The 15642-nt window shown below is 29.6% G+C and overlaps 1 protein-coding gene across 4 annotated transcripts in view; it reads left to right on the forward strand.

The window, feature by feature from the left end:
- The window catches only part of LOC148237880 (proton channel OtopLc-like), a 69176-nt gene that overhangs the window by 16703 nt on the left and 36831 nt on the right, over positions 1 to 15642 (forward strand). The window contains exon 1 of one of the 4 annotated variants that reach the window (XM_088181191.1): positions 2500 to 2904. The exons of 2 other annotated variants lie outside the window; for them this stretch is intronic. In XM_088181191.1, the coding sequence (XP_088037317.1) occupies positions 2876 to 2904 (29 nt within the window). In that variant the 5' untranslated portion in view covers positions 2500 to 2875. Of the gene's footprint in view, positions 1 to 2499; positions 2905 to 15642 lie in introns of those variants that run through there. One more of the 4 variants, XM_088181193.1, reaches the window with a different exon arrangement.

Genomic DNA, 15642 nt, shown 5'->3' on the forward strand with positions numbered 1-15642 from the left:
GATCTTCAGGTTGTGTAAATTCCTATATAAACTTAAATAAGTATTTTCCTAGTTTCAAGATGCATATTTTGCAGAAATATATTAAGTAATAATATTTTAATCACAATATTTTTCATTTCGATGAACGACGACGATAATAAACAATACAATAGGGTGAAAAACCTGGATCGTTAATCGCATAATTAGTTCTAATTTATCCGAAACTTGAATTTTTTTATTAAGAATATAAGTGTATTTAACTACTTGCAACAATTTATTATTTGGTTATTCGCTATGGGTTTTAATAGCGAAAATAGAGTTTTTATATATGTTAACTTTTAGTAAGATTTTATCTAAGGGTTAGTTTTTACATTGGTAATGCACTTATATTCAGGAAATTTAATAACTTAATTTAATAATCGGTAGATTTGTCCATTATTTTGCCAATTTATTAAAATTAACGTGATGCAATCGTCAATTATAAATTCAAAAAAAATACTTCATCAGTTGCGCATTATGTTTTTGGTTGAGGTGCGCGGACCGTCCCGGGTGGCACTTACTTGGGGGCGGCATTTTCGCAATGGAAGGATCGCTCGTTAATGTGATACTTGAAATGAATGCGTTAAAAATATATATTCACGAATAGCTAAGGGTTAAATTAAATATGTGAAAATGATGAACAAAAGTGTTGTTGACTTGAAAATTTGCAATCAAATGTTTATATAGAAATTTCATATCGCTAGTAATCTGTTTGTTCAAAAGTATTGTACATATAATAAAACCAGCTTATACATTTTTAATAAAAAAAATTAGTTTATATTATAATAAGTATTTCATTTTATTGTTAATTTGATTTCACTATGTCCATAAATTTTAATTCGAGGTACGTATTTTAAAATATTTCAATACATATTTATCAATTAATATAAATAAAGCCCGCAAATCGCTTAGTAACATTTATCATAATGTAAATCGACATGTTGATACTGTAATTTTATTCGTACATACCATTAAGTAATCATCCATTTAAATACCATATAATCCGTCCATTATCCATTTGATGGACAATTTGGTACGTTTAATACGCAAATTTAATGGCACGCGTATTATTTTGTATCATTAAATAAATTATGATAATAATAGATTATCAAATACTAGAATGTGCCTGGATACTATGGGACACTATAGCTGTAGAGCTATTATGTGTGACGACTGTAATAGCAAGATTGGCGGAAAGGTCGGCTTAAGGTGGAGGTCACTAGGATAACCGTTGAAGGGGAATACATTATTTACAGTAAGCTTCAATGGTTTAATAATGCGCTATGAGTGGATCCGAGAAGGAGTAATAAAAATGCGCCTATCTACAACATGTTCCATAAAGATATTAGTTTTCATTGTAGCTAGTTTTTAATACATTATGTTCATAGGTTAGATCAATACGATTTAGCTATATTATATATCACATGACTGATACAATAAAAGTTGATTTTTAAAAAACTATATTTTTCGCATTTTATTGCTCTTAATTGCCTTAACTTATATGTATATGTATGCACAAATACATATAAATAATTATATGCATCATCAGTAGCGCATAGATGTGAAGTGGTTTCGTGGAAGAAAGGAACAGATCATTAGATAATAACATTATATACTGGTAGTTAGGAACAGATAAGATTCTACTGTTACTAATAAGTTCTCGAAACAATAATGCACACAGATAGTGTTGTGCTCATGCATGTGCTCGCGCCACACAAATTTATTCAGCGCTAGCTGCTCAAGGACCACACATTAAAAATGCAAATATTTTAATTGAACCATTCGGCCGTATTTTTTTAAATTATTAAAGCATTGGATGTGCAATTCATTTTAGGTTTTTATATGTAAAAGCCTTAAATTATCAATTAAAGATTTCCATACAATTTTGGGGACTTGTACGCAATACAATGGCTGATAAATTTTTCATTAAATTTGATTGTAGTTCCTCATCATTTTGCGTTAGTTTATTTGCGAAAAACTTTATTATTTTAATTTTAATCTAATATTTCCTGACACCCAAAATTTAGTTTTTTATCTATACAGTAATATTAGACGTGAATAATCGATCAATTCTGTAGTTTATACTGTCCTGTATATCACACCTAGGTAGTAAGATATTAACTCCAAAACATCGATATTGATCAGATGGCCAAAGATTGGAAGGGACGTTGAACATACCCTAGTTTTGAAAGCTAACAACGACAGAACTATAGTCAGGAACTTACTTCCTTCAGAAACTTTAATTATGGATTTATTCTAGAACTACCACTTTACTTTCAATTTGATCTGAAAAACCGAGAGTTACCGATTGCTAAATTTTAATGTATCCATATCTGCGTAGTTCGTCAAACGTTTAACAGAGTCGCCTTTCCTATTATACATTTGCAGAACCCCAATGCTTTCGTCCGGACTTTAATAGCTTAATCTGTCTGACGGATGAAGGATCCGACGATTAAATGATTTCGATCCGATCCAGGACTCAGTTCTCCAAGCATGCTGGCCGAAGAGCCCTCGCACACAATGTGGTCCTGAACCACCCGGTGTTTTTGTGTTATACCTTAATAAAAAAAATAATAATCCGGTTTGTCGAACGAATAATGGTCTAGCGTCCTTCTCTCTTAACTTTTCGGTTGCTAGGAGGGAGAGCTGGCAGATTTGTTTGGAAATTTTCCATCTGCGCAAATTATTTCAGGCATATTATTATTCGAAAGCGGCGGCGAAAGTTATTTCGTTTCACAGTTTAATGCCTTTCGGCGTTGCTGAAATTTAACGAAGTACCCTTTCAATTACCCTGCTGACGTTTACGAGTGTGTAGCGTAATTAATACCGGAAAATATTATATAATAGAGAGTGAAAAATGAACAAAATGCAAGAGACTACGTTTAGGTATGTATTATGTTTATACATACATATTACATTGTTTCATGCAAAATTCAATTTGCGGTAGTGTTATTAGACTATCAAAGTTATGTTGTTGATTATAAGAGCAATAGATTTACTTATTAATATGAATAAATCATTTTATTTGATTTTTTAAATCATTCATATTCAGAAAAAAAATAGGAGGAAAAAATAAAAATGTATTACTCTCAAGATCATAAAAAATTGCTTGAAAACTTAATTTTTTGTTGCACTATTTTTACTCAAAAATGTAAATACAAGATAATATTAATTTATAAAAAATAGTTTGACATATAAATCCATATTTTTTTCTCTGTATATCTCTTTAAAATTTTCTTCTCTTCTCCCACGGCGTTGCAGAAATGTAAAATGGTTTCTTTCTCGTGTTTAATTTTTGTTCTGTATGTACCATCTGCTTCCTTGGTTGGACCGAATATTGTTCTCAATTTTTTTTCAAAGACTCTGAGCTGGCTTTTTACCCTTTGTGTGGTTCTCCACGTTTCACTGCTATAGGTATTGATGAAGCGGATAATTGTTTTATATAGATGAGTATCCATGAACGCAGGACCTTCGAGTATGCATAGTAACATTTATTTACTAGTAGAATACGTTTTCTCATTTTTTCGCTCAGTATATTTCAAGCATTAAGTGAAGATACTAAATAGAGGAGCTATTCACGCCCTCATTCTATCACCTGAATACTGTATATTGGCTGGATCTCTCATTGGCTGATCATGAATTTCGTTTTGTCCTGGTTTATCTTCAGCCCATATTGATGGGAAATATCTTTTATTTTTTCGCCATGTTTGATGATGCTCTGGTTACGTTTACTTGTTATTAACGCATCAACAGAATATGCAAACACTATGTATTATAATCTATATATCCATTTATACTTGGATTTCTAATTATGGCTTCCATCATCAGCTTAAAGATAAGTGTGGATAATGCATCTCCTAGTTTGATACCCGATTTTATTTCAAACAAAAGAGATTGTGATTCTCGAAGACCTTCGATTGTTGACAGCACTGAAATGTTTATCGACATACAACTTTCTGCGAGAACTCAGCGAATCGTATCCCAACCCTCCTAAAAGAAAAGCGCTGGGATATAAAAACTGATAATAATAATAAGTAAATATCCTATTATAAAGGAATCTTATTAAGAACCTTTTCTGAACCTTTATGACTAAAAGAGAGTATTTGGTTATTCGGTGATTCCAAATTATAAATCCTGATTCAAGTTTATTATTATAAATGATGTATTAGAATATATTATGTTGTGCTCAATAGTGAGATCCCTCTATAGTTATTACAATTTAGTTCATCCCTATTTTTCTATACGTGCAAATTACGTTTTCTGTTTATATTCATTATTTTATATATTATATTATTGTAAAAAGAGCATCACCTCTATACATAAAGAGCTCTCTCTTATTTTTGTCCACCCCTGGTGCTTTGTGATCTTATTATTCAAATGTGGGATCATCAATGTTCATCTCTGCTGAGAAGTAAGATGCTTCTTGGATACAATTTTGCTTAGTAGATTTTCAACGAACTCGTACCATCTCCCTATGATTTCGTCTTTCTTTATCAGGATTTTTCCTTTCTTATTTCTGCAGGCATTGAGCTGTGCTTGGAAAGAATTTATAAAAAAAATAGAGTTGCGTACTCTTCTTTTTTCTATATTCGCACCATATATTTCATAATTTCTGCATAATTTTATAGGTATTTTTCTCTTCTATTTGTTTATTTTTGTGTTGTTTTTTGTGCTCATCTGTAAATTAAAAGTGCTCGGTAGTTCTATACGATACTAAAATTGTAATCTTTAAAACCAAGCAGTTAAGAGCGTTTACTCTTCTGAACGTCTCAAAATGGCTCGTATGGGGGTCCGATCGAACTGATACTTCGCTTGTTTTGAAGCAAAAAACTATTTTTTTTATATTTTATTTAGATGTAGTTTAGGCTTTTAAACGTTTCATGTATAGCGATCTTTTCGTTAAAATTTAAACCTACTGAGTTACTAGTGTTAAATTTTTATACTTGTCGCCATTTTGCAAAAAAATTGACACATTGGATTTTGCTAACGAACATATACAGGATGCTCAATAATTCTATACTGTCACAAAAATTCAATTTTAAATAAGCTCACACTGACCCTAACTATATTGCAAGTCTTATGAGCGTATGTATGGTAGGTCGATCGACTCATAACACTAAACGTGTTTTGGAAAAAAAACTTTTTTTTTTAATTTAATTTTTTTAAACGGTATCGTAAGTATATTCGAAAGCTCTATTTCGTATCAAAAATTCAAGTCTATATCTTTAAAAGGAACTAAATACAACCGTTAACTATAACTTTTAGCCATTTATCTGCTCAATTCTGTCCATAGTAATATTGACATTTTCTCTTGCACTTATGGAGTTTTGGTTCAATTCGTATGGGACAATGCACACCTGTTGAGGTGATTTGTGTCTGTTGTTTTGTCTTGTTTATATTTGTATGTATTATGATGTATTAGTACTTTTGACTATCGTGACGCATTAGGTTTGCCTGTCAGATCACGATGGTTATAATTTTAATAAATAAATAAATAAATAAATATGCCAAGTCGCATAAAAGCTCGTTCGGGGGCCCGGTCAATTTACCGTAAGACTCGTTTTTTATTAAAAAAATTGTTTTTAAATGAAAATTAAGCTTCTAAACACTTTTTGCATACGTCATTTTTCAGTAGGATTTTATTTTGCAAAGTTATGACACTTTTAATTTTTACGTTGGCCGCCATTTTGTAAAAAAAAAATATATATTTTTTTCATACAGAACGTATAATTATACAATATTTTAATTATTTAAAATATTTGAGAGGTAGCTTAATAAATTTAATAGACTTTAATTTTAAATTATACCTAATAAATATAATTGTTCACGATCAAGTGACAGTTATTATATTATTAGGTATGGTAATTAAATTTTTATATGCTCATAAACTTACTGCCATTATAAACGAACCAAGTATCTATATATTAGTTATATAGTAAATATACTATATAATATTATGCTCATAATTTGATTATCTAAATATAAAATGCTCCAATATAAATAATATATACATACTGCTGTACGGTATATCAAACATAAATCAAATTTTACCCTGTAAAATACTATTTTTTTCTAATCCACCACAAAACTACTATAAAATTAATTATAATAAATTAAAAATCAATGCGAGTTCACTAATTTATTAAATGTATGCGTCCCACTAATTGGAGGTAAAGCATTATGTTATTGTTTGACGAGGCACAACTTAGTTACAACTTAGCTATCCATTTTATTTGCCTAAAATTAATATAGGTTTGCAATATAATGTATTAATCAGCAGCTTAATATTTATAACATAAAGATAGCAGTATTTTATGTAATTAATATAAATCCTGCATATTTAGATAAATAATAAATCAAAGACAGAACGATTATAAAAAAAACTAAAAAAATTGAGCACAAAATACGATTTGCTACGAAAAAAAGCATTACATATAGCACAAAAGCTACTTTCTGAATCCCCACTGAATTTGGGTATACTGAAACGAAAGTTTTTCGCTCTCGTGCAATTCCCATAAGATTTGCAATTTTCATACGACGCTCCAGCGACTACTTGAGCATTTTTCAACAAGACACGGGTGTTTTTTCTCAGTCTATCTAAAATCTAGAAAATAAAAGCAATTTGCTTCTCTATGCTATAAGTATTTTGCTGGATATTATTTCAGGCGTCCCCCTTTTTGACGAATACGGCGTGTAAGAAATCCAATTAACACCATACTTCAAAAGCAAAGTTAACCGGTAGGACAATCAAAAGTTTTTAATGGGCTTAACTGTGAACTCTCCTCTTTCTTTCGTTAGTATGGCTTTCAATAATTTATATACATACATCCTGTATAAATTTTACACATCAAAGGGGTAACAAATAAGTATTATTTTAGAGAAAATGTCTGAGTTTAATATTGATAAAACACATATTTATGAATATAGAAATTTCTTATACCACAGTTGAATCTGTTTCTTTGAATAATAATGTTTATTGTGAAAGTACTACCTAGAAAGTGGGTGCTTTTGTAAGCAATGTTCCGCTCCTTTTATTTTTTGTTTATTTGTGCGGCACCTATTAACTTAATATAAGCTCCGTAGTTTTGACTCAACTAACGTTTTCAATCGGTCATTATAAACTTCATCTTTTAAGCTCTCGTTCTCAATACAAACATTTTGCACTCATCATTGCACTGCATGTTCTTTAATTGTATCCTTACTAGAAGCTATATTCACGCAGTTACAGCTGCTTTACCACTAGAGTCTCCAATTCGAGTAATCGAGTACTCGATACTCGAGTATTTTTGTCTATTTTTCAAGTACTTGATAATCGAGTATTTTGAAAATTACTCGATTAATACTCGAAATTAAAAAATTTTGAAATATTTCAGAAACAAAAATAACTTTAACTCGGTCCGGTAAAAGTTAACGTCTTGCTTTTATTTGGCGTTTATGCCCGAAGTCCCGAGTTAGAGCGGTTACTATCAGGTATAATTTTTTCATAGTACCATAGTTGCATAGTTCCGGTCGTCGGCTATGTTAGTGGGTACGACGGAGAAATTTATTTTGTGTTTTCTGTCCGACAGTCCCGACTTATCTAATTTATGGCAATGAACAATATGAAATATCAACAAAATTTTTTTTAGGTTTTATGACTATGCAGTTGTAGCGTAAAGTGTTGTCAATTGTTTATACTGATCCCTCAGCTTAAAATATAAATCAAAACAATTGTGTGTTTTAAAGGCATTTAAAGTAAAGTCAGTTCTTTGCGAACCGTTTAGCTCTAGAGTGAAAGGGATTCACCCAAATACATCTTCGAAGGATATAGATTTAAATTCTTCGCATTAATCAGAAGGAGTAGAATATTGTATATTGTTAAGAAAAAAAATCTATTCAAGAAGAATTACAAAATGCTATTTTGTCAATAGTCGAAGGAAATAAGAGAAAAGCAGAGAAGTGAATGAAAGAAGAGAACATAAAAAGAGAGTTCAAAAAATTTTATATCTATAAAAAGCGAACAGATATAAATTAGAAGCCTTATCCAACGCGTTAATGACAATAAGACCAACATCAACAGCAACGGAAAGGGTTTTTTCCATAACGGGAATAATAAAACCAAAGGTTAGCAGTAACATTAAATTCGAGACACTTTTTGCATTATTGTTTTTAAAAAGTATGTTCGTGAAGTTAAAATAATTGTAAAAATTAACATACTATGTATTTTATTTATTTATTTAATGTGCACGAATTTGAATAATAGCTATTTTGGTACATTTGGTAAATACTCGAAAGTACTCGAGTACTCGAGTATTTTAAAATTTTAATATTCGATACTCGAGTAGTTGATGGTTCGAGTAATTGGAGACTCTACTTACCACCCGTTTTTATCCCATACAAAAATTTGCTTCCTTTAAATTTTTATTATAATAAATATAATTTTTTAGAATACTGCATCTTTGATGCAAACATTTACAATTATACCAGATAGGAGACGCTAAGCTTTAATCTGGTTAGTAACCGAGCGCCCAGAAATGGGGGAGGCGTTCGTATCACGCGGGAAGCGAAAATTCTGTCACTTAATTGAATTAGGCAGGAAGATGAAGAAGCAGAAGAAGGACGAAAATGTATATAATGTACAAGTAATAAAAGACGTCGCTCTGTTTGAACGATTCGAAATGAGAGAGCGTTTGTGCTTTTGATACGTCTACGGCAGTATCGATCTTACCGCTAAATTCAATTTAGAATGTCTTCGTAAAGATTTGTTTAAGAGATGGTTGTGATGGATACAATTTTATATTATGAGGGATGTTTGTAAAGTAAAGATATAAAGCTTAAATAATAACATTTATTAATTTTCGACATAATTGACATCAATGTATTTAGTTATTTTATTATTTTTTTTATAATATTGTGTATGCTTACATTTTTGATAGATTAATATTTCGTAGTTTTATATGGATTATAATTTTACTACTGTTTTGAGCTAATATTAAACCTGAATGAATAATATGCATGTTAAATACATTTCATTTACAACATAGTTAAGATTTATTGAAAACAGTCCTTCCACCAGATATTTGTTGCTGTTGTGTTTATTTTGTTGCCAATTTAAAGTGATTCAGAACAAATACGTACACATCCGTCGCGTATCTATAAATAATGTCAAAACTTTTTGACTCACCCTCTACGTAGGATTTGCGGAGACAACGTCTGCAATTTAGAGGATTTAACAAACTCCTCCACCGCTAGACACGACTTTCGGCTAACTGTTCTTGTACAAGTACACTGCATGCACAAGTAGGTATGCCTACATGTGTATATACATAGCGATGTCGCAGACGAGCTATTCAAAAACATTTAGTCTTGTGTTTTCGTGAACGAAGTAAAAATTTACAAATCTTTTCGTAGATAGATTTAGTTGAAAAGAGCAATTTTGAAAATCCGCAATATTGCAGCAGGCTCAAAAGCTACAGGATAAAGTGATTCTAATCTTTAAATTTACTTTTAGTAATATCATTTTAATGCGGCAACAATTCATATTTGTACCGAAGACTTTATTTATTCTTGGTATCTTCACATAAAATATCTCCTCATATTTAATATTGCTGTTTTGAAATAATTAATGCCAATGAAAGCAATGATTTTTTGGCGATATTTATACAATTCTTCGAAATGAATCAAGGATTTCTTCTGCAAATCACTTCTTCAAGCATCGAAAACCTAGTGTAATTTAAGATCGAGAATATTAAGTTGTGATGTGATATCTACCATAAGATATAATTTATGCAATCACTCATCTTCTGTCAATTCTGAATATTGCACATTATTTTTTTTTTTTAGGAATATTTTAATTTCGTTTTTCGCCATGTTAAATGTCAAGAAAACTGTAGTTGTTTTTAAAACTATAGCTAAATCATTACCTAAAAAAATTTAAACGATTTCTCAGATTATTTCATTACAATTAGTAAACAACATTTCTATAAAAATCGAATTTATGAAACTCACAAAAAAAAATACGTAAAACATCTATATAATTCTTATGCTTTAATGAAATAATAACGATTCAATACATTTGTTATATATATATACATATATACAATAAATTGCATAGAAATGTGTTAAAGGCATGATCTCAATTCGCCCTTGGTTTTTTGTCAACGAACCATCTATCGACGTGAACTTCAGCTTTGAAATGAATCCCTACATTCCCACTGCTGATAAATGTTAGTAGCGAGGGAAGAGCAAAACATTTTTCGCAATGATCAAAATACCTCTGCGTCATTGTTGTTCTTTCATTGTTAGAACCACGTTAATATCCACGTGTCACGACGCGTTCCTTTGTTGGATTTGCACTGAACGTGCGACAACAAAGCTGCGGGGTGCATCCTCGGATATCATCACCTTTTTCTTTACGACGAGAAAAGCGTGGCATGGGAACGACAAGGGGGCTGCCCTTTCCATTGTTAGCTACCAGCTAGTGCACAATAGGGCTACTGTAGTGCGACAAGTGAAACGAGCGTTTTCCTGCCGGCTTCGCCAGGGCAGACAGCCACTTGACTTCCAGACGTGGCACAGGAAGCGATGCAAGCTTTCGCCGGGCAAAGGCTTTCACGGTCGTGGTACTACCTAAGGTTTGCCCAACGATGGCTTTTTACTGGAATCTGCCACATAAAAAAACACGACATGCTATGATATTTTAGGAATCAATTTGGACCATAGTTAAAGGAAATCCTGTTTAAGGCAGGGCGACACGAAAACATAATGTGTCATAAAATATTATTTTCCATATATGAAATTAATATTCTATGTACATTTATATTTGGGTTAATTCAGTTTTGGCTACAAAATCAATATATATAAAATTAATTGAGCTAATTTTTATAACTATAAACATGTCTCATGTCATCAATCTTATTTTTAAATCCGTTTTATTCCTACAAAAATGTGTTTATTGATGAGTTTTACAGTACATTTTATTTTAGTGCTTCAGTTATTTTAAACGTAATTATATTGCAAAATAGCACATAAAAATGAACTGATAAATACGACAGCAATTCAAAAAAATAAACCTTGCAATCACTGCTATAGATTGTGTGGTACGTTAAAAAATATTGAGCTGATCATTTAATTTTCGTGGATTTTTCATGGGTCTAAACGTATTTTTGAAAATTATATATTTTTTTAGTAAAATTGTATATTTTATATTATTTCTAAGCAATAATTTACATAAAAATGAAATGGACTATCTGAATAACATTTTAGTTATAACACGGACAATGATCTGAGTCACGTTAATAGTTTCTTGTAATAAATATATTCTGATAATAAAAACGCTAGCTTTTTATTAGCATCTGTGATAGTATTGTAGTACAGGTGGCCCTCGACTTTCGCACATAATTGGTTCCTGAAAATGTGTGCGAATGTTGAATGTTCGAAAGTAGAGGGAAGTAAAAAAATTGAAATTCTGTGTATTTTAAAATATTTATTTATCAAATAAATATAAGATGTTTAAGTGGGTTTTGCGGGTGTTTCCTTTGAAAAGTTATCAAGAGCTAACTGTTTTCCACATTTATTTCTTTTCTTCGTATAGTATTTTATAACATGCTATGTTTTTATTGACCGCCCTACGCACTTGAGATATGCGTTCTCCATTGGGATCACAATCTTCCATAATATTTAAAAAATTGTCAAGATGCGTAAAGGCTTCATTTACATTTTTCATTGTTAAAGAGTTTTCAAAAATAAATCTGTTTCATCTACATTAAATATTTGGCTAGAGGAATATTCTGCATCTTTAATAATTTTGGATAATTAGGAAATAAATTCTTTTGCAGCATCTTTATCCGCATCAGCCGAATTTCCAATAAATTTAATATTATGAAGAGAATACCTCATTTTAAAATTGTAAAACCAACCGTTACTTGCTTGAAAAACTGTGTTAAAATCTTTTTTTTAATCTATCTTTCCAATCTTTGTGCAAACTAAGAGCTTTTGATTGAATAATTGAAATACTCAGAGGGACATCTTTTTGATGTTGGTCATCGATCTATGATGACATGTTTTTTTGCCGTGTTTTTTAGGAAACATATCTTTAAAGATTGTGGAAATATATCTTTAATTTCCACAGTTTTGAACGTATTCCTTAATTATATTTTTTTTTGCAAAATTGATCGTAAATCAGTTTGTATCATACGAACGTCCAATTGATGCAAAAGATTCACCGCTATCAGGCGTCTAATAATTTCCATCTTTGTTTCGATCGTGGGAAGTTTGTGAGTCCTTGATTTCTTTTTGTTCGTATCAACACTTTAAAACTTTTTTAAAAAAAAAATTAAATTAAAAAATATGTTTTTTTTTTAAATGTGCGAAATAGCGAATTGTGCGAAAGTCGAACGTTCGAAAGTCGAGAGCCGCCTGTATATGAATCTCCATTTAAAATTTGTTTTAATCACCATTCAATTTTTTCTTATTTAAAGCTCTAATAACGGTTAAAAATCGAGCATTTTTTATGCTTTAGTGGGTTTTTATTCGATGCGTTGAATATGTATTTACGCTGATTAAATAAAATAATGATATATAATTCTAATTTAAAATAAATGTTTTAAATAAATTATTAACTGAATCTCCAATTTTTTTTTATAAAAATAAGTTACAGTTATTCACATAATTTACAACGATAATTATAGTATTAGAATCTCTATATCATTACGATGATTCTAATCCTAATTTTAGTATTAAAATTTTGCTGAAAAAGCTCTGTACATTTACGGTCTCCAAATTGTTTCAGCATATAGCATTTATTATTTATTTATTTTATTTTATTAATTTATTTAGCTTAATAGCTAATCTTTACATCTAACAAATTTAGTAAACACATATAAAAATATATAAAAAATACATAACAGGAAGAAAAAATAAAAATATACAATAATAAAGTCTTAATATTATAATTTATTTCTATATGTACGAAGGTGTTTTTTTATTCCATTTATGAAACCCGTTATATTTTTGCTGTTTCGGATTTCTCTTGGAAGACTATTATATAAATCAAAACCTCCGTACATAATTCCCCTAGCCGTACTCGTTTTCTTATACTTAATTATCTTTAAATTTTCTCTATTTCTAGTATTATATTTATGTACATCTTTATTTCTTATTAAATACTTATTAAAATATTTTGGTAACATATTATTTTCTAACTTAAATATAAATACTAAAACATTCATACTCAATATTTCTTGAACATTCAACCATTCTAATCTATCAATCATACTTTTACAATTAGTTAATCTATTTTTATTTAAGATTACTCTCATTGCCCTATTTTGTAATTTTTGCAACATTTGTTTATATAATTTATTTAACATATTTAACAGTGTTGCACAATAATTAAAATGGGGCAATATTATACTATTGTAAATTTTTTTTTGTATTTATACTTAATATATTTCTTAATCTAGATAATAAACCTATTTTTCTACTAATTTTTTTTAATATGTAATTACAATGTTCTTTAAAATTTAATTTTGTATCAACAATTACTCCTAAATATTTTATATTATCCACTATTTCTATACTAGAGTTATTTATTACTATTTTGGTACTATTATCTAACACATTTTTATAATTAATAAACATACATTTAGTTTTATTCTCATTTAATTTAAGTACATTATTCTTTAACCATATTTCTAATATACTTAATTCATTATTTAAATTATTTACAATTTCTTTAATGTTATCACCTATGCAATACATTAATGTGTCATCCGCAAATAGATGAATTTTACATTTTTTCACGTTATTAACTATATCATTAAAATACAAAACAAATAACAATGGTCCCAATTTAGACCCTTGTGGTACTCCATAAGACACTAATTTCTCTTCAGAATATACATTATTTATTTTAACTTTTTGTTTTCTTTTATATAAGTAATTATTAAACCATCTTAAAATTATATCACTTATACCTATACTCTCCAATTTCTTTAACATTATGTTTCTGTCTATTGTTTCGAAGGCTCTCTTGAAATCCGAGAAAACTGCTCCAATGATTTTGTTTGTATCCTTAGCCAACAGCCAATCATTTATCACTACTTGTAATGCAGTTTCAGTGGAATGCTTTTCTCTGAATCCCGATTGTTGTTCACATATTATGTTTTGAGAAGTAATAAATTCCTTTAATTGTTATCCATATTTTATTATTATTAATTAATATTGTTTTTAAATCTGCAGTAAAATTTAATGCTATAAAAAATAATTTCTAATTAATTAATAGATAAATTTAGGAATTTTGCGAAAAAATCTTTGTAGTGAAAAATTCTGTTTTAACCTTTCCATCTTTTCTGCGAAAGTGCATAGTCTGATAATGCACACGTAAATTTCAATATTTTATTACAAACATAAATTCATCGCATAATCATTATTACAAACATAATTCTTTGTCATTTAATTCGATAACAAAACAATTCATACTCCACTCTGTTTAAAAATCACAACATTTGAAGTTCACTTGTTTCTTTTTTTCTGGCTTAATTAGTGACACAATAATCCACGGGTAATAAAATAAGAACGAAATATCGCAAAAATCGTTACACGAGACACTGAAGAAGCTATCAAATTGTGCAACGTCACAGTGGAATGCGAAGAGCAATAGGGGCACCACTTAAGGTCAAATCTTTCAACTTCTTAACTCGATAGTCGGCCGTTCCGTTATAGTGCAAGCTTTGAAATTAAAAAAAAATATAAAATCTAATCTAATCTAATCGCAGTCCGGAATAAAATATGTAGCGGACCAGATTTGTCCCGCGGGATGTAGTTTAGTAAGAGCAATGTCTTTATTGCTACTAATTTAGGTCCATCCTTTTAAATGGACAAAGCTTCATTTTGTTAATTATTCATATTAAAAATCAATTGTAATTGTTTTAGTTGGATTCTAAAAGCTTATGCTTACGATTTTTGGTAGATTTCGTCTTTAAAAATGCTTAACAGTACTTTTTTTTTTGTGGAAGTTTGTTGATTTATTATTTAAATTTGTTCAATTTTACAACACTATTTTTATCTCACACTTAAAACAGTATATTTAAACTATTTCCATATGTAATGCAGATAGACCACTGCGGATTTTCAGTATTTGTATATACATTAGTCCCATCTGTATCCTAATAGCACAATAAGCTTTTAAATAAGATTATTAAACAATAAAAAATCACCCGAGCAGAATTTTGTTAAATTTTTTTTTCTGTAAAATTAGTTGCATCTCTGCATAAATGCAATTTCATCAAGCCAAAACTGAATTAACAATATAATTGTAATGTTCTTTATATTTTATGGTTAAAATTTAGATATGTGTATATTATGTATCTTAAATAGAGTACATAACACATTTTTCGTGTCACTTTCACGATAGCCCCGATGGAATAATACAAACGTTATATTATATTATTATTTTATATATATATCCCTTACAATTCGCAATATGTGTGTATCAATAATTCTCGTACGCTGACGCTTCCTCTTTTATATATCGAAATAGAAAAGGGAAAAAAAGAAGAGAGAGATAGGCCAGAAAATCAAAAAGCGAATTTTACCGCTATGATCAAAGGATATTTTCGGCGAGGCGTTTCGACCTCAATTTTC

This window comes from Plectrocnemia conspersa, unplaced genomic scaffold (assembly GCF_051122295.1).
Source record: "Plectrocnemia conspersa isolate PC_06_02 unplaced genomic scaffold, ASM5112229v1 ptg000002l, whole genome shotgun sequence".
Taxonomy (NCBI): domain Eukaryota; kingdom Metazoa; phylum Arthropoda; class Insecta; order Trichoptera; family Polycentropodidae; genus Plectrocnemia; species Plectrocnemia conspersa.